We start from the raw sequence: 24,925 nt of genomic DNA on the forward strand, positions 1-24,925 counted from the left end.
TCCACTGACTGATCTCATTTTACAACTCGACCCAAGCGGCTGCTTTAAAGGTGCAGGACCAGCCCGTCAAATGCTGCCAATGTTGAGTTACTTTCAAGTCTGGACAAAGAAAATCTTTGTCACAACTTGACAAGACTGCTTAGTGCAAATATCTTTTGCAAGTCAATTTTCTCACAATTATCCAAATCCTCACAAATATATAATCACACATTTATGGGAGATATATTATGTAATTCTGTATCTTTCTTTTATTTACTTTTAACCGCCGTTAAAAAAAAGAAGAAAAAGGTGACCTTCTTTCTACACAATACCCTTTTTTTAATAGTCCAAAGCACAAATGAGGGCCACTCCCCGTTTGATCCAGTGTCCCGGAGTGAGATCTGTCGGCAGCTCGACTGCAATCACATAGTTGGTTGAATGCCCGGTAGTAGACAGCGTCCCTGTAAAAGCACATCAAGAGCTTCAGCCGGTCCGTGTGGCAGCGAGCGCAAGGTGACGGCTGTGGTGTGGATAGAAAATACAGAGCAGCACTTTCTAGGCCATGACACATGATACTATCTGACGTCAGTCTATTTTGGGGCTAGGCAACAGAAGCACACCACAAGGAGATACAACGTGAGCAATCCACACTTGTTTAACTCAACTTGAATACAAAAAGATGAGCTTTCATATCATGCTTATATACTAACCGGCGCGTGTGAGGGTCTTGTAAATGGGGCAGATGTAGATCCCGGCGGTGGGAGGTTTGCGGTTGGGCATTGGGATCAGCCAGATGACAGCCATTTCTGTGTAGAGCTCCTTCGCCCTGGACTCTGTCAGCTGAGCGGTGTCATTATCCCAGCGAGCGCCCTCGATGAATAAGCCACTGATGTAGCAGCCCGTGTCTGGCTTCTCGTCTATGTCGCACACGGGTTTCAGCACAACCTGAAGAAGGCAAACAGGGGCCCCAATCAGATTCTTGCAAAAAAGATCAACAGGGTGATTGATAAGTAACTAAACATTTTTATTTTCTTCTGTCACCTGAAAGTCAAATCCAATAATGTCGATGGAGATGCCGAAGCAACGGGCATAATTCTGCAGGGTTCCGGTGAGAAACGCTTGAGGAAAGTAGAAGCCGCTAATCCAGAAGACTGGTGGAATGCCGTTCAAGATCCATCCGTGAAGAAAATGGACCCGCTGCAGCAAATCTGACACCCAGGAGGCCAGAGGCTTCAGAGAGGGGTAGGCCTGCAAGATTGAGTACAAAACGGTCCCTGGTGGTCTAGTGGTTAGGATTCGGCGCTCTCACCGCCGCGGCCCGGGTTCGATTCCCGGTCAGGGAAAGAAATGTTTTATAAATGTGTTTTTAATTGTAGTCAAAGCAGCATTTTAGGCCACAAAAATGTCCAGGGGGTGAATTTTGCTGCTAATCTTTGCAAATATGCAATATGCAAAACTATAATTCGAGATGTCTATGTCTCTCGCACAGAGGAACAAGGCCAAATGAAGAAATGACAAAAGGGGGAAATGAGATCCACCCACTGAATCATTTCCTGTGCACTGCCAAGATGCCCTTGAGCAACAAATAAAACCAATGGAACGGCGTGTCGATTGACTTCCTCATTTGAGTATGATAAAGGACGATTCTTGGTCTTTTGTTGAGAATGTTGTTGTTGTTGAGGAAGTAACTTTAGTGTTACACTGATAATTTGGTTATAATCAGCGCAAACAGCAAAATTTGTGAGAATCTATGTTGCCCATTCTTGTTTTTGTTTTTTTTCAGAAGACTGAAATGGTTTTAAACACAAAAATAGGAATTCATCCAATGATGAGACAGCGGCGTATTAAATGAGGTATCTAACAAATACGTGCAATGTGACCTTTGGAGCCTCATATCTTTGTGACGATCAAAGGGTTGTAAATATGTGTGTGAGCATTTATGTGTGTGTCTTGCCTTGGCCTTCCACATATCTGGCACACCATTGTTAAACAAGCTGTTGGCCATCCGCTCCAGTTCCGAAGACATCACCACTAAACCTTTCAGAGCCTTCACAATATCAACAAGACTGTGAGCGATGACCTCCAACAAATTGTTATACCTGAAGGGTAGATAAGATACAAGGACTGCTTACTGTTTATCTGTCTATGACCTGAGTTGACCAGACAACGGCAGTGATTGGCGTTGAGGTTATTATTTGACAAAATGCTATTTTTGGCACACGTTTCATTGTGTTCACTACAGAAAAAAAAACTAATGCAGAATAAACACAATATGCACCATATAAACATACTATGTACAGCATATGAACCAGTCTTTGTTAACTACCGCAATTCAATGTTACCTGATGATCTCCTGCATGAGCACTGTGTTCATGGACTCTTCGTAGAGCACGGGGTACTTTTCCACCACGTCCTGAATATCAAAAGGCTTTGGGATCTTTACTACGATACCTGCTACAATCTCCTCCACTATCTGTGGTGCAAGAAGAGGCCAGTCGGTCACATGTGAGATGACAGCAGTGATGTGGAGGCAAAATGGAATACCTCCTCCAGGGTTTGGCCTCCAGCAGATGCAGTTCGAGGCTGGAGGCGCAGAAGTGTTCCCAGCAGCGTAAAAGTCTCATTTTGAGCAAAGCTGATGTTAGCGTTGTCGTGGAGACCAAAAATCTCTGGTGTATCATTGATGGGTAGACTGTGGACATACATCAGGTAACCCTAAAGTGAGAAAGGATACAAAAAAAGTCTTAAGCATTCTATGTAGACGTTTAAATTGACCTACAAAGATCACATTTCGTTTGCGCAACAGACACCACACAACTTATTTTGCAATCTGACAAAAATCCTTGGTCTCACAAATTTGCTTTGTGAATTGGAGCATGCACACTGACACTGCAAATAAAACTGAAATATCCAACCTTGACATCCACGTTTGTTTCAATCTGCCGGTAAACTCCGGATTCAGAGTAAATATGTTCCTCGCTGAGAACAGCAGGACAGTAGAAATCTTCCAGCACACTAAGGAGACAACGTCTGTCCCACTCATCCGTCACACGGCCACCATAATTGATCTCCCCTGCGGTGTATTTCAAGACCTGGACGGAAAAAAGGCCAGTGAAGGACACTGTGTATGTGCTTGAGTGGATAATGTGAGAACACATCTGTGGGTGGACCAAGAAAACAAGGACTGATAAACAGGTGGGTCGCAGTCACCTTGTAAGGAATGTTATCATACTCGTCCAGAAACATTTTGAGTTGGCTGATGCAGATGTTTAGATCACCATCGGTGAACTCGTAGGGAATATTAAAGCCCAACGGGCCAAACTTTCTTCGCTCAAGAGCAATTCCGTGGAACAAACACAGAGACAAGAGCAACGACTTCAAGTGTGATACCTGGAGCAAACAAAAACAGGCGCATGTGTTTTTTTTTTTTTTTTTTTTTTAGATCAACATAAATGTCAAAAAATTAATTATCATGGGACGATTGTAGGAGAGCAGCACCTTGTTGGATGAATTGATAAAATCATTTGTGAGCTTCAGGTAAGTTTTTTGGAGATTGGCCTTGATTCCTTTGGGTAACTCAATAGTCATCTTTGTCCCATTTTGAAGAATGGACACTGGGAACCTATTGCTGGGAAGACTTGTGAGCCACAAACGGAAATCTTTGTGGACCTGTGTGACAGAGCAATCATTTGGTAAATTCTGACGGGGGTGGGGAGCTTCAGTTTCAACCCCCCCAGATACAAAGTACCTTTAGGTCAATGTTGTCAATAAGGGTCTCCAGTGACGGCATCCAGCTGGGTGCCAGGTGACAATTCTGAAAGAAGACCCATTGACCTCTTTCCATGGCTGTCCGCATCAGGGCTTCAGCCAAGGGGCCCTGAATCCCACAGAGAGCAGCGGAGGATTGTGCATCTTAACACAGGGCTTAATCTGCAGCAATAACGTGTGAGTTTCATGTGTGTGAATGTTCAACCTGGCCTTGGCCCAAGGAGATGGCAGTGGTTTTCTTGGAGAAGTGCATGACGTCAGCAAACTTGTAGAGGTCAGAAGCTGGGTCAGTGCCCGGAGACAAAATAAAGATGAGAGGGGAGGAAGGGGACGACTCCTTAAAAACCACCGCGAGGTCTGATGTCTACAAAAGCAAAGTGGAGAATACTGTCACACAAAAAAACACACAACTCAGCTGCAATTATCTTTACCCAACTACTGAACTGTGCATAAATGGCCCACTTTCGGATGGTGTTCCACAGGGTTCAATTTTGGGGCCCCTGCTGTTTTCATTGTATTTACTACCCCAGAGTTCCATCTTAAGAAAGCATGGTATTTACCTTCACGGCTCAGATCTTTGTCCGGCTGACATGCTTTGAGAAAATGGCTGCCACAAGGGACAAAGAAAGAATACCTGAGGTTCGATGAAGCGCTGTCCCAGTTTAAGGGCGACAAAGTCCTGTATGCCTTGAACCAGACAGTCAGCCCTTAGGCAGCGCAGAACTAACAGCTTTTGAAATTGGTCTAGTGTTGTGTTCCACTTGCCAGGCAGAGGCTCTCTAAAATGGAGAACAAAAACACAGTGGTTGCATACGAACATCTATAAATTCAATTCGAGTGATATTGTAGCGTCACTGTTTGCCTGTGAGGAATGTTGCTATCAAAAATGTTTTTAAAGCCCGGCAAATGTTGATCAAAAGTTGATGCTAGATCTTTGTAGGTCTCGAGTACACTGAGGCCCAGGATGTCTTTCCAAGCACGGTCCGATAGCCAGCTTACGGCCGGGTTGGGAAGTTCTTGGTTGGGCATCCCTCCTGATAACAAGTTACGCCACTCAGCCTGGCAGAGAAATAAACCACAATCACTTGGATTCATTCACCCATTTGCATTGTACGTAAAAGTGGCGAATCAGTTACTGACCATGTTAATTTCACCATCGTTCGTTAGAATGCGAGCGCAAACAAGAAAGGAAAACATCAGCTTGTGCTTCTCAAACAAGCTGCGACACACATTGCAGTACAGACTGAACGTGAAAGATTCATTAATGTTCTCGATTCGCTCCTCCACCGTATCTGTAAGTACAGAGAAACAGTCAGTAAATGTTGTTTAACAGCCGATTAGCCAAATTTAAAACTCCAAAATCTCTGCGACTGATTGGCCCGTTCCACAACACACCAAACACGCAAGAACTTCATGAGATTTTCTCTCTACCTGCTCTTTTAGCGTTGGCGATGCCAACCATGAAGATACCAAGGAACCACTCCAGAGAGTATTGGTACATGGGATCAACGTTGGACAAGTCTGATACACAGAAGAAAAGAATCTGTGTGCGCACGGCCACCGGAACGTATGTCAGACGGGTGGTGTCAATGTCCTTCTCTGTCTCTTCTGCCACAAGCACTTTGGCCTGAGGCCAAAAAAGAACAATCAGTGTCAAAGAAAATCTTTGGAATTAGGAGAGGAGAACTAGTCCTTCCAGTGTCTGACCTGGATCTCGCCAGCTTTGACTTTGGAAGCTTCCAGCACTTGAATGAGCTCTTCATTGTCCACTGGGTTTCCTTCCGAGGAGCTGAGACGGTACAAGATCTCATCCTCGATATCTTTCAGCTCTTGCTTCATTTTGGCATTGCTGACGATCAATTGGTTCTTAGCCGTTTCCAGTTCTGGACGTTCTGCTGCCACCACCTGGGCCAGCAGCTGGTCTTCCAAGCCACTGAAAACACACAACAGGCATATTCTTATCAAGTTAGTTGACTGTTGTTAAACCTTTTTAATCAAGATATTTTAAGGACTGATGCGATTGAATTTGCAATATTTGCTTGACCACTGTATTGTCAACAAAAAACAAATAATGCTGTATGAAATAAGTGTTACCTAGGCGACAGGGTGAAGTTGATGAGAGTGACTTTAGTGGAAACCTCTGGGGAGTAGTGCGGGTTTGGTAACTTGGTCGTGATGTAAAACTTGAAACTCTCATGGTATGGAATGGTATTATCTCCCAGCTTCAGTTTTAAGCTGCCTTGCTCCTTAAATGTCTGAGGACCAACAGTTATGTCATTATTGAGACCGGTTGCAGAGTGTTTGACAACAAGAATAATAACCTGAATGAAAATCTTGTTTAGTCTGCAAATATTTATATTGTTTTCTAATTAGTATGCGTTCACCTGCTGCAGCAGTACAGGTTCAAGAGCGGGATCCATGTCCTCTTCTATATTCTCAAGTAAGCAGGGTTTACCAAAGCGAATTGCATTTTCAAGACTGCGGAGGAAATCCCGGTCACTGAGTTTTATAATCTCCAATCCACTGTCACGCTCCTGGTTGACAGAATGAGGCGGACGGAACGTAATTGCAAATACAGAGTAAGGCTTCAAATGTAAATAACAAAAGCAGGAGCAGATTCTCTTTGTTTCCAGTTATAAACACACCATGGATTTGATCCACGAGTTGGCTTGACCTTGAGGATCAATGAAGAGAGCCCAGCGAAGCGAATATTGGGCAATCACAGAATTCTCCACCGAAAGGTTGTCCTTAGGTAGACCTGATAGCTGTTGACATCAAAAGACGACAGTGTGAGATGCTTTCATTGTAAAACCACGCAATGATGTCACTTCTGACCTGCCAGGAGCGAATCTTGACAGGATCTCCAAGAGTGCTCATGAGACTTGGTGCGTCAGTATGTGGAACTCCTAACTCCTTGAAAGATCGCAGCCACTCCTCTGCCATGGCTGCCCTGTAGGATCCCTACAGAGCATTCAAATGATGCAACATTTTATTCTAATCATTATTTTAATCTGGTTTGTCGATTTTCTTTTCTTTTTTTGTGGATGAAACTCACAGTAAAGGGTCCCAAGTAGGATACATATCCTGCAGATAAGAGCACATCGCCGGCTACATTATCGACCATGTATTCCAGATGTTGCACCGTCTCTTTCCAGCGAGTTTTCTCATCTGCAAGTCCAGCGATGAGCTGAAGGACAAAATAGTGTCATCAATCTGGATCGGCCAGGTCAAAGGAGAAAGGTACTAATGACACAATAAAGTCAAAATATTAAATAATTCCCATGTTCCAAGTTCTTCATCCCTGCTCTGACCTTGTCTGCTCGAACAAGTCGTATCTCGCACAGTTGATACTTGTTGTCCAGCTCATTTTTCTTGGCCAGGCAGTCTTGATACTTAGCCTGTAATAAAGCAATACCACTCTCCACAGCTGCTTGCATTTCTTTGGCAGCTTTCAAACTTCTCTGAGACTCATCATACTCCTCCTGAGCTGCCTTGAGAGCTTGCTGTGTAAATAAATCAAATGTCATTGTTTACATGATACGTCGTCATACTGGATGGTCACATCATTTTCATGTTTTACCCTTTTAGGCTCCACCCCCTTGGCCACAAAGTGATAAAGGTGCATGGCTCGAACCCACTGACATATCGAGGTACAGGCTTTGGAAACTTTGGCAATGGCGGCAGGTTGGAATTCTTCATTATCGATGTAAGGCTGCACCAAAGCTATCACTCGTTCTGGGATGTTTTCCTGTGTAAATATTACATGGAAGAAATAGTGTAGCAGTTTTTAGAATACAAAGTAAAAAGTGAATGCTTACAACAAAGAGAAATGTTTTGACCTGTGACTAAAATATCCTATGAATTATCCTGCATGTATTACAAATGAATGAAATAATTAAATCAAGAAAATTATTTTAATACAAACATTGATAAATGTATACATATTTAAAACATACATGTGCAATAGTATTTAAATCTAAATGTGACTGACAAAATCAAAACAACACAATGAGCGACATAGAATTTGCATCTACGCTACCTTATCATAGGCAAAAAGGCTCTCCAGAAACCTGCCAGGGTCCTGAAGCAATACTTTGCCAGGTTCCCAGTAGTCATCAATCTTGCTGCCAGGTTTTTCTCCAGGCACCTTCTTGGGTTTGGCGTCCCTCATAATGCACATAGCCTCAATGACCAGCTTCACCCCCGCAGGAGGCCGCTGCATGGCTCGCACCTACAGAAGCATTCCGGAACTTTACAAAATGTCAACTTGTGGTTCAATATGAGTCTCTGACCTCAGTGACATCATTCTTGTTGAGTGACTTGAGGCTGGCAGTGGCAGCGTCGAGGGCCGGCAGAGCCTCATCCAGATCCCTCTGCGCATCCGTGGCGATTTCCCCGGCTACACGGGCTTTCTCCGAAGCTTTGACTTCTTCTTCTTGCACCGACTTCTGTGTCTCCTCTGCAATCACCGAGTCTTTCTGCCGTTGTAAATCACACGGTTTGTTTCGTCGGGTTCATGTTATGTAGCATGCATTCAAGACCTTACCTTGATGGTTTCCATCGTGACCTCGGTTTCCCTGGCAGCCTCCTCCAAGAGAGGCCTCATCACCTCCTGCTCCTCTTGCATCTTACTCACATCCTCTGCCGTGCTCAGGAGCTACACATCGGAACACACATTCGACTTCAGTGAGGAATATTTACGTCCAAATCGAAAGCCAACAAAGACAAAAGATGTCCCTTGCCTTATCCAGACCAGTCCTCATGCGCTCACGAGCAGAACATAGTTCTTGCTTCTTGCGTCCAATGAGATGTGAGAAGATATTGAGCAGCTCCAGGTAGCTCTTAGGGGTCACGTAGTTTTGTCGAGAAAGCTCTGCCATGAACTGTAAACACTTCTGGGCTACCATCTGGTGGATGTTCATGCACATGACCGTCTTGGAAACAAATGTGACTTATTAGTTGACAGCGCCACCCAAGGAAAACAATCTACGATGCAATTTCCCCCGAAAAACACAAATAGCAGCCTCACCAGTCCACTCAAGACTTCGGGGCTAGCATCTAGCTCGTACAACTCATTGAGGAACGAAGTGGCCACAGCTTGCAGAGCCTCATCTGGCCATGCACTGAACCAGTCAATGGTGCAACATGTCACCAGGGAGGGAAACTGCCTCAGCCTTGCACGAAATACTTCCCCAATAGGACTTTAGAGAATAACACAAAGGAGGAGGAATAATATTTCATGAAAGCAGACAAAAATGTGTTTACTAGCTTTGAAAAAATAAATAAACTATTCCCAAGTACTTACCTCATGCAGAGTACAGTGTGGATATTAGTGCGAACTCTTTTGAGGTAAGCAGCCATAAGGTTTGCTTTGGTGGGCTGCAGGGCCAACTCTTGGACCACTGGCTTCATGGAAGCCAGGATGCGCTCCTGCTCATCAGAGGCATACAAGTTGGGAACGTCACCCGAGTTCAAAATGCTGTTTATGTCTTCCAGGAATGATTCGCTTTTTATCTGGTGAGGAAGTAATGCAAATGATTAGCAATCTGAACAAACTCCAGATCAATTTTGTCACACTTTGAATTCACACAGTCGGCGGGAAGTGAAAAAGAAAGCAGGGAAAACCTGAGTGTCCACGAAGAGGAAGGTGATCTGCTGGTTATGGATACCAGCCTTCATCATGATGCTTTTAATGTCTTCCCGCCACTCAAGCTGACCGTAGTTCTTTGACAGCTCAATCTGGAAACTCTTGTACTCTGATCTAAAATGGAAACATTTTGCAAAATGTACATCTACCTTCCTGAACGGTGTGTTAAATGTGCCGTTCTCACATATACGAGGCGAGTTTAGTGAGGGACTGGCGTCCACTGCCGCCGACTCCAAGCAGGAGGGCATTGCCCAACGGCTGGCGTAACACGCGAGCGATTCGGCAAACATGCTCGATGGCATCCATGAAGAGCACGAGTTTCATCTTGGGGGTGCAGTTCTGGTTGTAGTCCTCCATGTACTCCATCATCACTTCTTCCAACTGGAAAATGTCATCATGGAACAGGTAACCCATCAAGACACGTTTGATTTGTTGGCTGTGCTCACCTTCGTCTTGTCATCTATGAAAGTGTAGATTTTGTGCAGTGCACCGGGAACCATGAAATCCCCGTAAAAGACGGGCTGGCACGGCACGACCACGTCAAAGTCGCAACCAAACTCCTGAATGAATTCCTTCAGGAGGGAGTTGAACCATTCCTTGTCTTCCGCACACACCAAGCGATCTTGGAAAACCCGGCAGTTTTCGTGGTACCACAGCTGAAGCAGCATTTCTTTGTTCTGAGATGAAGCGAACAGAATTTTAGATGATTCGATTCAAACATCTTTACACATAGCGTGTTAGAGTTCTTGATAAAGTTCTTTGAAAAGATTCTTTCGTGCCATTTAAAAAAAAAAAGACTCATCCTCTATTGGGTGTTTTACCTCTATCATACAAGTCTCAGCCATGAGGATACCCTGGAAGACCTTGGACAGGTCTCTGAGGTTGAACGTGTAGTGAGACTTTGTAGGGGTTGGGAGAAGCTGAGAGCAAATAGTTGCGTACACGCGGATAGTGGCGCTGACGATTGCATTGTTAAGTGGGATGATTTCTGGCACTGTTCCTGGTGGGAAAGAAAAAAGGTGACATTCAAGGGCTAATCTTTTTCATACGCTAAGGAAATTTGTGTTTTTTTTTCTTCAAGTCTATTAAATTAGAAGACAGCTACAGTATGGGTCAAGTACGAAGCACTTGCGGCGTCATTGACTTACTGCCTGGATTCTTCTTACTCATTTTTCCATCTGAAAAGAACAAACATTGAATCAGGAAACGTCTGATCTTGTTTACAAAGGCGTTACTGTGGAAAAGTCTTGGGCCAACAAGCGTTTTGGTGTTTTAATGACCTAGAGGTCAAACTGACATAGTAAAAGCAGACATTATTATTATTATGAATTATTATTAAAAATAAAAATAAATAAAATTATTATTACCATTAATAATGATAATTGTGAATTATTAATAATAATAAAATTAAATAAAATTATTATTCCTATGAATAATGATAATAACCCTGTTAGAATGTGTTTAATTAAACCCTTTGGATGTATTTTTTGCTGACACAACAAATCTCAAAGTACCCAAGACTGTACTTTCTGCATGATCAACAAACCCAAGTCCATATTTGCAACTGTGCGGCACAACCAACTCACTCATCCAACTGCCTAAAATGGTGGAGAAAATCTTGGTCATGCTGGCATCCTCCAGTTCAGTGAAAGACAGAAAACTGAAGTGTCGCGTGAAGCGGGGTGTGATGGGGTTCCGGCCTCCCCCCGGAGGTCCCATGGCACAGGCAAAATTGATATCCACGATTTGCTTGAAAGCGCCTACAAACAAAACAATGATGAAGACAACAGCCAGTTGACATATTAAACCCATCTGCTCACCTATCATCTTCCTGTCGTACCAGCCGGTGTGGTCCATCCACTGCCGGAGCAGTTCAATAGGCGGCTGAGCACCATAAGTCTCCAACAACGGCATGTTGAGGTCATCAATGAAAAAGATGAAGAACTTGCCTTTAGGAGGTGCAAACACACCTTTTCGCCTAACACAACAATTTGATGGTGAATTTGGGCGGGGTTGTCTATCAAATCATATGTGAACAACTCCTCAGCCTACCTCTTGTCCAGCTTGCTGTCTATAAAATCTTGAGTCTGGTTAGATGAAGTTCGCGCTGAGAACATGAGAAAGTGTGTGACAAATTTCTGATGCATGTTCTTTAGAAGCTTGTCAGATAAGGCAAGGGTCTTTCCAGTCCCGGCAGGCCCGATACAAAGCAACTAGGTCACAAATGCAATCAACAAAGTCAAGTTAAGCTTTGCTGTCTTGGTTTTGAAGCATTGGTGGATGTTTGGGGTTCACGTACAGGCTTCATGTTAGATAAAAGCATATCCATGAGGAACGTCATTCTCACTGTATCAGCAGTGGGAACGATGATGTCGGAGTAACTTGTATCTGGAGTGATATCAACATCCTTCGCATCGTTCACCCAGTTGACCCACTGCACCTGTTGGACGGAGCCAACGAATGGTTCAACAGCATGAAGTCACGAATTTCTTGATCTTTCTATTCGGCATTACCTTTCTGTCCTCTTCCTCTTGTTCGTTCCAACGACTTATACCTGCATCATCAAGCCTGTAGTCATATACGAGGCCTTCCTCTGGGAAACATAAAGTCATCTAAAAGAAAAATACTTTCAGATTCATACCAAATATATTCATCAAAGTCTTCACTCTTATCAATATTGGGTCACTGAGTCGTGACCTTTTCTTCCGACATCTTATTTCTGAGCCAGGCACTAAAGCGCTGGCGACTGGGTCCATCTCCCGTGGCACCGACGCTCCACACCAGGGAGAAAATGAACCACGGCTCAATCAGGTCCTTCACGCGCTCAAGTTTACCTTGTGGTGTCTTCTCATTCTAAGCACATAAGAACTTGTGATGTAAAACACACGACAGTAAATAATAATAATACAATTCCATCCATCACAAAATGAATCAAAACAGCCAAAATGCCAAAAATATATACTAAATACATTTTTTTTTCCATATATTTCAAATATCAAGGCTCAATCCCCCATACAAACCTCACAAAACTTGAACGGCATGAAAAAGCAGTCCATAAGTTTTAGAAGGCTACAAGTCAGATTGCTGTCCAGCGATGTGATGATCTCCTTTACCGATTCGCGAACAAAATTGACTGAATCCTGGAAAAAAAGAACAATTGCACATACTGCACACCGCTTGGAGCACCTTGTCATGTTCTTGTCACTCTCACCTGTAGGAAGCGCTCAAACAAGGAAGTGAGTTGCTCTGTGAAGGGTTTCATGATTTTGGGGACTTGCCTGAGCCAACACTCAGTAAAAGGGACCAGGCCCAAAATACTGGGCTCCAGGTAGATCATACCACAGCGAGACACCGTCGCTGGCGACGCCACCGCCAAGTCTTGCACCTCAAACATCATAGTCATGCACTGAAAAGAGTCAAACCGTGTTATGTTAACATTATTTTTTCAGAACTAGTCCACCGTACCTCAGTGAGCTTGATGATTTCTCCGGAGCTAAGGCAAAGTTTTTTGTTGTCATCCAGCACGGTGTTCATGTTCTCGATCCAGACGGCATCAACCGGCCCATCGAACATGTACCATTTTTTATCATTGTCCATCACTGACGTACCCATCCGGATTAAAGACGACAGGATGCCATCTGTCCTACAATGATCAAGTGTCACTTCTCAACCGTCATGTCATTTGCAGTCAAGCACGCCGTTTTCTTACCACTCGTGCGTGAGCAAGTCATACTCCCCGTAAAGTTGACCCATAGTGATCGACTTGGGGTTGAGCACGTAGGTATGAACGGCCTCATACTGATCACCGCTGGCAGAGGGCTGACCCTTTAGAGCTGTTAGCGCCGCTCCGAGAACTTCATAACACTAAACGGCAACAATGACAACACTTACCGTAGTTTTCAGACTATAAGCCGCACCGGACTATAAGCCGCACCAGCTAAAGCTCGTGATTCAGGGTTCAAAATGTGCGAAAAAAGTCACGGCTTATAGTCCGAAATTTACGGTATTTCCCTGACTAAAAAAATAAATAATAATAAAAGGCACACAATGGACATAAAAAGACTCACCTTGGTTTTACCTGATCCGGAAGGTCCCACTAACATTAATCCGTGTCTGACTACAGTGGTCTCATACAGTTGAATACACTTCCCAATGTATTCTGTAACCACAAATGACAACCGTCAACACACACCAGGTCACATGACAACATCCAAGTCAGCCGGAAAACTAACCATCGACATCTTTGAGGTTCATCTTAAGACATATATTCCGCATAGATTCCTCAAGCGTGCCGTAGTCGATCGGCTCCTGTTTTGTCTTTGGGAAAAGGTCGGACACGATGCCGTTGAAGAGCTTCAGGTCATCCCGTAAAAATTTCGGCACGTTGACATCTTTGATGGCCCTCAGGCAGATCAACTCCTGTGAGTTGGCAGCATTGTTAGCGAGAAGCTACTAACGCACTCTTCTTTTTACGGAGAATAAAATAAAACGGCCAAACCTCATTCATATTGGGATTCTCTCGTTTTAGATTTCCTGCAGCTGAGATTACAGACTTCACAGATCTCATCCCAAAATCGTAGTGATCCTGAAAATAGAAGCAACTTGCTCATTACTGTAAATTTCATGTACAATACAGTATCGCTCTGACATGGCTGAATTTAGATATATTTGCTTTTATGAATTGCACCGCAGAAAACTGTAACTAAATTTGTGTAAGTTAAATTAGCATATCAAAGATACATTTGCGAAGAGGTTAGGAAAAAATATTCAAAGTTCACCTGAGAGCTAAGTTGTTCCGAAGAGAGCGTGAATGTACTGGTGATTTTCTGAGAGAGGACTTTGGCATCACTGAAGCCAAAAGAGTAGAGTGAGATCTCAGCTATCATGGCAAAGTTAGGGACCATCATGGCCACGGGACGAAACAGAGCCTGTGGAAGCAAATCGTTAAAATTGTTCTGCAAAAATTTGACAGGCAACTTGAAATTTGAACCTTGAGATTGTCGGGTAACTCTGTGCGGCCAGCATAACCAGGATTCATGGTGATGAATACGGCACAAGAGGGGACAAGCGGGATCTCCGAACCTTCAAAAACAAACCTCTCTGCCTAAAAACACAACATTTGCAATTATTTGTTGATAGCACACAAGACTCACAATTTATGTGAGGAAATTATATCATGTGACCAAAACTTGAACGTTTTTTTCTGAAAAGCCTATCGGTATTTTACAAATCGATTTAAGGAGATCAATACCTCTAATAATATTTCAATAAAATACAATCACCCTTTGTTGTTGAGCCTTTTGGATGGTAGTGATCTGTTGCGCCACCACAGACAACACCTCCACATCAATACGATTAAACTCATCAAAGCATGCCCAGGCACCAGAGCTGCAAATAAAACATATTTTCAAAGCTGAGCCAGTCCTGGAATTTTTCTGACACCTCATACATGTTTGCGTAAAAGAATGGAGGTATCAACAGGTACCTAGCCAAGCCTTTGAGGAACTTGCCCATTGCCATAAAATCCAGCTGGTCAGAACAATTGAAAACGACTGTCTGGATAGCAAGAGCCTTTCCCAGATCTTTAGTGGTTTCTGTTTTTCCTGTGCCAGCTGGACCTGCAGGAGCTCCTCCAAACTTGAGGTGAAGGGCACCTGTCAGGGTGAGGTAGCACCTGAAAGAAGCAGAAAAATGAATGAGGATGGTCTTGGCCTTTGTGAGACGTGCTCAACGTCAATCAATGTTTTGGTGATTTGGCACTACAAAAAAAAAAGATGCTCATTCGTAAAACGCGTACTTGTCTGTGAGTGGGGTGATGACCAGTCGTCCAGAGTTTCCAAGGTACTCATATCCATACAAAAATTCCGCATTTACTGCTCGGATGTACAAGTCTTCTCTGGCCCAGTAATATCTACAAAGTATGCAAAGATCAATATCATGACATCATTTAGGGCAGCGGATTTACATGGAGCGACTTAAACCTGAGCTGACTAATCCACTCAAAGTCATTGACGCTCAACACTGCCAGCTCCACCAGTTTGGCTGCTACGTCTTTAGCGTGCACCTCAATGACGATGAGGGCGGAGAGCACAGCTCGTTGCATTTTGGATACGCCACTTCTCACCAGTTGCACCAGGTTACCCAGCTGCGAGAAAAGAAAATGGAAACACGTGCTCTGACGTGTGCGTCCCACATTTAGAACAGTTGGGCACCTGTTTCTGCAGTTGAGGAAAAAGACGGTCGGCCAAGTCCCCCTGCTCCAAAGCCTCCGACACCTCGGCGGTCCAGTAGACCTGACAACCAGCTATCACCACTTGGCCGGGCCATGATAAAACCCAGTCTTCGCGAGGTTGCTGAAATTCCGAGAAGGCGCGATGAACATTGGGAACGAGAATACATTTAAGTAAACTCACAGACCTCAGGGTAAACGTTGAGGGAACGGTCAATGTAATCTCTGACTGTGGCTGTCATGGATCTTTCCACCAGCTTCAGCCAGTCCTCCACATTCCCAGAAGGCATAACGGTCACAGATAGCTTCACCTCCTCTCCTTCTCCAGAGTACATATGTGTGATGAGTAGATCCTCCTGGAATTTAAGCTGAGGAGCAACAGCGTAAAGGTCTCAAATGCGTTTGAAGTCATTCGAGGAAATTTTAAACCTTAGTTAAAAAAAATAAAATAAAAACCAACCCGTGCAATATTCTCAAAGCATTTGCGCAAGTGCGGCTGTACAGCTGTGGCATCTTTGGTCTGAGACAGAATCTCCAGAAGCTCATCATCTGACAGAAAGTAGAACCTACAAACACAAAAATATTTACTTGAATGTTTTTGGAGCAGTGTTTATGGAGAAGTGTTTGTTTTTCGTTTTTTTAATAATCATCTTGGACACAAGCCAAGAAGCAAATAACTAAAAATCATTGAGTAATAAATAATCTTTTTTTTTTCACAAATATATCAATTTCCTAGACCACTTAATTTTAATGAGGCGGTCATTGGGTTTCATATTTTCTGAATTTGGCCACACTTTGAGAGGGTTTACCTGGGGAAGGCATTTCGTTTTATCTCCAAATATTCGCTGAGACCTTTTTGCACAAGTTCTAAAAGAACGTTGCACTTTTTCAACTTGTCGAGCAAGTGAGGACCAGGGCAAAATTCAATTATCTGGAGATGAATAAGAAGAAATTATTAATAGTAGTATGTTTTATAATGAGCTCTATACTAGTCCCCATGTCTCCTTGTTTCCATTCCGACTGACCTTTGGGTTATCAAAAGCACCTTTCATTATTTTCTTCCATATTTCTTCCATTTGTTCGTATCTCTTTCCCTCCTCGGGTAGTTGTTCGTTGATATCGTCCGAGCTGAAGATGGGCTCCAAGTAGAGCCAAGAACCCTGACATAACAGCCACTCCTCCAACACATCCTGCAAGCACCACAAGAGGGCAGCAGCACGTCAGTAGTCAAATATTGATTGACCTAGCCATCACTTTGGGCCCAACATGTGTTTACTTACTTGAGTTGTTCTGAGTTTGCTCTCCCACTTGTTGATATCGGCTTCAAATGCCTTCTTATAGGGGGAGAAGGACATGCTTTGTGTCATGACAATATGGTCATCTAGCAACTGCAAGGCTTCATCGGGACTCTTCATGATGTAAGTGCCCGTTTCCTTGTAGGCCATCAGTTCAAAGAGAATTTCTGACCACTCTGATTTCATCTTATTCAGGGCCTAGATGAGGAGACACATGGATATAGTTTACTCTCTGAAAAATGTGAACAACCCAGCAGGCAGTCTGGTCAACTTTGAAGTTACCTGTTCAATGGTGTACTCTTTCCCGGCTGTCTCAGCCACTTGCGCAATGACATCCATGTGGTTCTGGAGACCGATTTCCAAACAGCGGGTCAAGGTAAGTTTAGCTTGGGGTACAACTTTTATCCCGATGGTATCTGAAAGTGCCTCCCAATGGTGCGTTCTCATCCCTGGGTTTCTCAGACCCTGAATCAGTGGAACATAAGGACGGAATTCCTCAATTCTGGCACGGATTAACTCCGCCACCGTCTTGCAATCTAGAATAGGGGTTGGAAAGAGAAAACAAGTTAATACATGAAAATGAAATGAGGTCAGAGACAACCGCACTTGATCGGGTGGGAATGGTCATCGAGGTTACGCACCGCGGTTGTCCTTAAACTGTTTGATGCATTTATTCATTTTATCAAAGGCTCCTGCAACATTGCGCTCAAGTAGCTCAGGGTCAATGGAGGTCAGCGGATCGTTGAGCCAGCTCTCGACCCGGTTGGTCCAATCGAAAGTGGTGGTCCACAAGTCAAAGAACGGCTGGAACTGCTTTGCCATTTTGTGCAGACGATCATACTGACACAAGTGACACAAAATGGATGATGGAATGTGTGCTGACTCGGCAGTTTGGCATTTTGTATGTTTCTATACTCACATTTGTGACAGGACTACCAAAGAGGCGTTCTCTGGTGTTGTAAGTTTGCGCCAAAGTCTGGCACTCTTTGAGCTCCTTGCTGGTACGCCTCACATCGTTGGCCATCTCAGTCGCATGATCAACATTTGCGTAACCTTTGAACTTTCCAACCATCATCTGTGAAGACAGAGTAAGTGACTTTAACGTCATTACAACAAACAAAGCAAAAAAAAAAAAAGACAACATTGGCAACTGTTTTGGATGTGAAACAAGTGAGCAGACCTCAACAGTTTCAATGCGCTGCTCAAAGATGTCCTGGTCGGCGATCTGAATCTTCTGGAAGCGCTCTTCTTCTTGAACAAGATTGGCGGTGACGTCATCGATCTGTCTGAGAATCTTTTGGGGCCACTCAATAGCTTGCCACCTGGGAAATAAATTGAAGGTAAAAAAAAAATATATATATCTTAGATTGAAAATGTGAGCTCTATGTTGTGGCCTGTGTGCATTAGTTAAAAAAAAAAGAGAAAAGGCAACATACTTACTTTTTCGTAAAATCCTCATTTGATAAAGGGTAGTTAAACTCATCAAATAGTTCATACTCTGCTAAAATTTTCCCAACACGTTCCTGAGGAAAAAGAAGTTTCTGGTATATGGATATGTTTACAGGATAGGTGGCACGAATAGTCAACCTGATCGGCACCTTGCAACTCTTGAGCTGGCTGGGGATTTGTTTCATCCAGTCCCTCTTCTCCGTCAGGTCCTCAATGGAATTGAGACGCTCGCCTAGCGTGTGACCGACCGTGCAGAACTCATCGCATTCCTGGACACGCACAAAGACGTAACGTGAATTTACAAAAAGCAAACCTTTCAGACAAATGACTTACATCCTCCATCTGCTTTCTTAGCTTGTCGGCATGGTGCTCCAATGTAGCGATGGCTAAAGCCTTTTTTTTGTTGATGAGCATCTGACGTACTCCCTCGACGTGTACGATAAATGCGCCAATGGTGATGGAGGACGGCAAAGAGCTTTGGAGTGTTTCCTTGTCGTTGAGATGCTGCTCCACTTCTACCTTCACTACCTTGGATGTCTTATCATCCTCGCCAATGGGTCTGCAAAGACAGTGGAGGTCTGATTAATAACGCGATGGGGGTGTGGTCAAAGTCTTCTACAGCAGGGGTGTAAAATTCATTTTTGTCGCGGGCCGCATCGTAGTCATAGTTTCCTTCGGAGGGCCATTATGACTGTCAACCCAAATAAATGTTTGAACGTTTCATAAAATATACAGTATTGGCTACACAACAAACTGATGAATAAGTTTTGAAATCAGAGACTCGTAAGAACTGTTCAAATTTCTAAAAAGATGAATGATAATAAAAATTTATAGAAATATCTGTATTTTTTTTAAAAGTAAAAACAATTCGCAATTTTGGTATTGACACAAAGTCGATGCATTTGTCTTTGCGGGCCCAATGTAATTACACTGTGGGCCATATTTGGCCCGCGGGCCAGTGTTTGACACCACTGTTCTACAAAAAAAAAAAACACAATTACAGAAAGTGCTCTTCCATGTTTAAACTGTACAGCTCGATGTATTTGGTGTATTCTGCAGCGTAGGCCTTGAGGGGTATGACGGCTTTCTTGAGAGCCGTGCAGATCTTTTCTCTCAACTGCGATATTTTTGGTTCACAAAGGTGCACCGACTTCAGCACAGGATCGTCACCGAATAACAGCCTCTTCATTAAAAACTGGCATGGACACAAAACTCAAGTCAATACAAAATAAAACATTTTAAATCCGATCACAAGCAGTATTTACATCCATACTGTGTTTTAGTTGCAGTGAAATGATATTCGGCTTTACCTTATCAAGCATCGGTATATTGTGTGTGACCAGAATGCCCTCGTTGAACAGGTTTATAATAGATGCCTCCAATTTCTCCAGAGATGTACTATAATGTACACCCGTCTCATTCAAAATTAAATCCACTAGGAACAGAGGCTTGTTCTTTGGCCTGCAAAGAAATGGCAACTCAAACATGAATCACACAAATCTGTTAAATTGAAATTTACTATTAATGAATGGTGGAAAAGAAACATTTTCCATCATGCAGCCATTTTTCAACTCGAGTGAGTAACCCACTACAGCAGGGATGGGTAGAAAAAAAAAATCCTGGATCGAGGGAACTGAGAATATGCAGTTTTAAGATGTAATATCACCAATCACCAGTAGATGGCAGTCATGTCTTAGTTGAGCTTATAACACATCTTACCCTATAAAACAACGTAAATAGGCCTACTAATTTCTTGTAGATTTGCAGTTGGTTTCCAGCGTAAATTCCCGAGAATGTTTACACTTCCTTACTTGTAGGGGCTGGTGATGTAATCATCGCCCCACACCAATTCATCGGGGCATGTGAGCACACTGCAGCATGCATCCAAAATCAACTTGCTCAGGCAGAGAAGCGAGTCCTCCACAAGGTTGCGCAGAGTGTCCTGCAGGTTGTAGTGCACCACAGCCAACAGTTTGTTCAGCTTGGAAACTTTGTGCATACCCCAGTGAGTCTCGTTCAAGTTGTACGCGCCTTTGCCAATTGTTTCAAGGTTGTGTCGGAGACTGTAAGTCACAGTGAGAATCCATGCCTCCCGGAGAAACAAGCTTATCTGAAAGATCATTTCAACATCATCGCAAATAGTTTGTGTCTTACACTCTTTTAATGTTGACAATTAAATTACCTGAGTTTGCATTTGGGTCTGGGTAGCTTCAAACTCGTCCAGTCGCATAGGTTTGGTTAAGGAGACATTGAATAGTTTCATTGTTGAGAGTTTGTTGCACTCGGACCGGATTTCTGATAATGTATAGATTACTTTGGGTTCTGTTAGCATGGACTTTGCAAGGAAAGCAGCTCGGTTCTTCTTGTAGTCGAAGGCAGGAACTGTCACACACCCTGAACAAGGAAAAATAGGTTGAGTGGTGAGACTCAAAACATAAGCCCAGATTTGACTCAAATATACAAACGCCAATTGTACCTTTCAGTGGCACGCGTTCAGGTTCCTTCTGCGCCACCACGATGTGCGAAAACTCGTGTGGGTGGCTTGTCACGCTTTTATCCAAGATGAAGCGATTCATAGTACGGTCATATTCCAGCTTCACCTCCTTGGCAAGTCCTTCTATACATTTTTTAACACTGAAAAATAAAATAAAACAAAATAAATAATTATAATAAAGTAATATAATATAAATAGTACAATATAAATAATAAAAGTCCCTCTATACATGTTTTAACACTGAAAAATAAAGTAGAACAAAATAAATAATTATAATAAAATAATATAATATAAAAAATAAAATAAAATAAAAGACAGAGGGACAACTTACATATCCAGTTTGAGGCCAGAGCCTGAGAGAGCACGACTTTGGATACGGTAGAGACATTGCGGATCGATAGATGGCGTTTCAGTCCAGATGGGCATGCAGTCCACAGTCAAGTGGTAGAGGATGAGGGCCTCGGAGCGAGCACGGAGGTACATGGCAAACTGGATGCGCTCGACAAAGACACGGGGGTCCTCGGCACTGAACAGCAGCCTGATTCTGGGAATCCAGTGCCTATTTCCCGTTAGTAAGCAGTTCACATCTGAACAAGAGTGAGGGGAACACGCAAATAGTTCTTATGGCAAAATCCAAGGCTGGGCATGCACTGTACATGAGCAAATGAAATTACCAGGGCAATTGTGTTGTGATTCTTTTAGGTTGCTGTTTGGGAAAACCTTTTCAACCAAGTACTGACATTTCTCCTTATTGTAGTCAAGCACTCCTACTAAATGCCAGCTGTAGTGGAATAATGAGGGAGCTTGGCGATGGTCTGATGAGATGAAATTAGCTGTTAAAATCCTCCTGATTTTCCATTCGCATGCATTTTTTTTTTTTTTTTAAACTTTTGCACACAACTTACCAAACGACACTCTGTCATCTGAGGGCAATAATGCTTTTGCCGGAATTGGTTTTTTAAACGGTGATCCTTCAATTTTACCCAGGACCATCCAGTCTTCTGCAGTACGGCAGTCAAACTCCACATTGTCAAATATCTGCCAGGAAATTTTTGAAAGTAGATGCCAAAAATTTCAAGACCCCATCATGTCGTGAATTACTCTACCAAACTCACCTCAAGCGGAAGATAGCAAGACACGGTTAACTGTTCGTCATTATTATCCAAAGGACGTGGCATGAGAAGATTGGAATCAATTTTGTTTTCTGTAAGGAGCCTCTCAAAATCAATCTTCAAATATTCTCTTCGCCGCCTTTGGAAAAGATGCAGTATTGTCACAACAGGTTGCAACTTGCATCCTTTTTCCTAGCATTAGCATTTAAATGTAGTAGCTACAATATTATCACAATGAGGGAGGAAGAGTAGTGGACAATTCTTGGCCACACAAGAGCAGTACAGACCTCTCTTTGGTTAAATCGCGAGGGCTTCTACCAGGAACAGTTTTGAAGGGCATCTGGACTTTGGGCGTATCTCCACCACGGTTGAAGTAGGTCGTGAGTAATTGCTTTGAGAAGGTGCCATAGTATTCCTTGTCATCAAACTTGTATTTGGCAAATGGAGACTTTGAGCTTGTGTCTAAAGAAACAAAATGGGAGCTAAGGAAAGCATTTCATTGAAAAGCTTTCTATACCGACCAATTGAATTATTTTGATGAATTCTTTAGTTCAACAGTTTTTCACTTGTGCAGCTATAATTTTTGTTTTTATTTAATGTTATAAACACTCATGTTTTTTTTTATTTGTATTTTAGTTTTTCCGTTACTTTTCATTAACAAAATGTTTGCCCTTAATTAAAATTTTTTTTAATCAGCCTCAGATCAATGTGAAAACTCAGCAATAGTTATTGATACGAGAGTATCGAATTGTAGTAGGTGGTGATAACCTCTGGAAATAGACAAGGAGGAAAACCGCTAACCAAGACAAAATATTTAGGACTGAATTTTAATGCCTGCTGTCTCTTCCAAACTTTGGCTTTGTTTTTTTTTTAATTGAACAAACTTATCCTAAAAGGCTTCTTACCTTCTGAATCATCATAATCACTGTAGTCAGAGGTGGATAACCTCTCCTGGGCGTCTGCTTCTTCTGCACAAGTCTAACCAGTAAACAGAGATTAGGAATTATCATGCACACCACACTAAAATTCAAAGAATTTAATAGCTGTTTTAAGAGTAATTACATTCTGTGTGTAATTTTACCTTAAACCTTAAAGTAGTGAAGACATCCGAGTAGAGACCCTTCTGTTTAGTCATTGGACCTTTTTTGACTGGAGGTAGGGTGTTTCTGTGATTTTGAGCAGGATGCTTATCTTTCGGCGTTGTTTGAGAAAAATGGGGCCCAAGTGTCTCGAAACCAGGCAAACGTTTATTCTCCATTTTAAGCTTAGGTAAAATACCTTGGATATGGACAAAAAGCATAGTCAGCAAGAATGAGTTTGTCTGTACTGAAGAGCTCAAATAAACTAAAGCAGAGACTTGCATATGAGCACAATAAAAGAGTATAATATGTTATTATAAATTATAATGCTTTGACAAAATGTTTGGGATTTTTTATATCACTCAAAAGCCCAATATCTGTGCGCTTAAAATTGTTTTTCTTTGCAAGTGCGTAAAATGCGTTGAGAAATTCTCCAAAATGTCCTTGTTCTGCATTATTCAAATTAATAAGTGCAGAAGAGCCACAAATGAATGAGTTAGTTTGGGAAAGTCTCAACAACATAATTGTGACATACCTTCTTTTAGGTGTTATTTTAGAACTACTAAAAGGTGGGGCGCGATGCTGACGTTCACAAGTTGTGTCGACACAGTGAGGTAATGGCTGCTGGCATCACAAAGTAAATCTGCCAAATTAGTATCCGACACTTTACATACAAGCCCATGTCTTTTATTCATTCTTCATAGCCCTTTCTGCAGGCGTCAGCCTTGGTTGTCCTCACGGAGCTCCGAGAAGTCCTTTTTTTTTTTTTTTTTATCTTCCTGACTGCCCATGCAGTCACCGATGACGTCGTGGTTTGTACGCGCTTTGTCATAGTTGACGTATGTACGTGCACGCAATTTATATGTAAATATGTTGGATGAACCCGTTGGTTATTTTCAATATTATATTAATTTTACGCAGCTCCGAGTCATATTTTTATCTGCTGTATATTTAACAGGTGACTTGAAACCTGCCTATAGACTAAATACTGTCATTTGCGTTGTCAGAATATTTTTGCACTTAAAAAACGTAAATTGTACCTGCAGTGACGATGAGCAGTTCTTGTCAAAAAGGACGCTATTTGGGCATCACTTGTCTTAAAACCGGAGGTCCTCCACATTCATCCCTCATTTCACCACCGCCTGCAATAAAACATTTCATTTGACTACTTTCACACAAATCTCAGTTTGCAAGTGCCAGGTAAACTTGCACGCGACAACGGTTGTCGTGGAGACGGAATCACGTGACGCCATGTGGGCTGCAGCTCGCAAGCGCGCCGCGCGAGGACTGGAGGGCATGCAAAATAAATAGAACAGCTCCTACTGACCCGTGAGCTCGTGGATCACAACCTACTCCGTTTCCCATGCATGGTCGATCACAGACATCATGCACTGCAGCTCCAGCTCCAGCTCCTGCCCTTGGCCTCTTCAGTCGAAACGCATCAGAGCAGCCTGAGATTGGGTAGCCAAGCACAAGTGAACTTGCAATCTCGTGAGTTGGAAGTCTCACGTGTCCCTTATGAACGACATGCTGCTTGTTTTGGCAAAAGCTGTGTTGGGTGGGGACCATCCGAAGAGAAGATGCATGGGAAAGTCAGTGATTAAATTACTTCATCACTTTGGTAGTGGTGATCCAAATGACAAAAAGATTGAGGTGACCTTGTGCTCCATCAGGCCAAATGAAAAAGTCTTTATAATGGAGCCGAAGAGCAATGCCCAAAGATTGGCTTAGCTCAGATGTCATGGATAGTGAAATTCTGTTTCTGGGGTGATTCTCAAAACAATGACCTCATTTAACGACGAGGTGGTTTGACTTCAAACATTCACTTGGCAGTGCTGCAGCTTTCTTTGGAGCCTAAAGCCGCTACAAAGAT

At 42.9% G+C, this 24,925-nt stretch overlaps 1 protein-coding gene and 1 non-coding gene across 2 annotated transcripts; one reads left to right on the plus strand and one right to left on the minus strand.

Annotated features, from left to right (window-relative positions):
- Positions 1 to 225: 225 nt before the first annotated feature.
- On the minus strand, positions 226 to 24,259 carry dnah1 (dynein, axonemal, heavy chain 1). The gene is given in 79 exon segments (XM_037252036.1): positions 226 to 440; positions 690 to 924; positions 1,021 to 1,227; positions 1,958 to 2,078; positions 2,322 to 2,452; positions 2,524 to 2,694; positions 2,895 to 3,071; positions 3,190 to 3,369; positions 3,478 to 3,648; positions 3,728 to 3,856; positions 3,953 to 4,111; positions 4,382 to 4,526; positions 4,610 to 4,806; positions 4,888 to 5,039; positions 5,179 to 5,374; positions 5,455 to 5,680; positions 5,842 to 6,002; positions 6,132 to 6,281; positions 6,393 to 6,512; positions 6,583 to 6,708; positions 6,803 to 6,934; positions 7,059 to 7,250; positions 7,328 to 7,495; positions 7,787 to 7,978; positions 8,040 to 8,225; positions 8,294 to 8,404; positions 8,490 to 8,681; positions 8,777 to 8,948; positions 9,053 to 9,261; positions 9,373 to 9,508; positions 9,579 to 9,775; positions 9,841 to 10,071; positions 10,216 to 10,394; positions 10,543 to 10,572; positions 10,981 to 11,154; positions 11,215 to 11,372; positions 11,447 to 11,607; positions 11,694 to 11,834; positions 11,908 to 12,006; positions 12,092 to 12,247; positions 12,415 to 12,534; positions 12,606 to 12,800; positions 12,860 to 13,037; positions 13,104 to 13,258; positions 13,462 to 13,553; positions 13,627 to 13,813; positions 13,893 to 13,979; positions 14,173 to 14,322; positions 14,385 to 14,498; positions 14,677 to 14,782; positions 14,880 to 15,068; positions 15,192 to 15,305; positions 15,376 to 15,539; positions 15,607 to 15,780; positions 15,782 to 15,991; positions 16,084 to 16,189; positions 16,433 to 16,554; positions 16,649 to 16,813; positions 16,904 to 17,116; positions 17,201 to 17,454; positions 17,560 to 17,758; positions 17,838 to 17,993; positions 18,099 to 18,240; positions 18,359 to 18,441; positions 18,517 to 18,636; positions 18,701 to 18,926; positions 19,369 to 19,562; positions 19,678 to 19,828; positions 20,179 to 20,477; positions 20,550 to 20,761; positions 20,844 to 21,001; positions 21,193 to 21,448; positions 21,536 to 21,676; positions 21,767 to 21,899; positions 21,977 to 22,112; positions 22,261 to 22,435; positions 22,879 to 22,951; positions 23,055 to 23,251; positions 24,093 to 24,259. Coding segments are annotated over 78 exon segments (12,618 nt in total). The 5' UTR covers positions 23,232 to 23,251; positions 24,093 to 24,259; the 3' UTR covers positions 226 to 318.
- On the plus strand, positions 1,251 to 1,322 carry trnae-cuc. Its single transcript has one exon. It is a non-coding gene; the product is annotated as a tRNA-Glu (tRNA).
- Positions 24,260 to 24,925: the final 666 nt, after the last annotated feature.

This window comes from Syngnathus acus, chromosome 5 (assembly GCF_901709675.1).
Source record: "Syngnathus acus chromosome 5, fSynAcu1.2, whole genome shotgun sequence".
In the NCBI taxonomy this organism is placed as follows: Eukaryota; Metazoa; Chordata; class Actinopteri; order Syngnathiformes; family Syngnathidae; genus Syngnathus; species Syngnathus acus.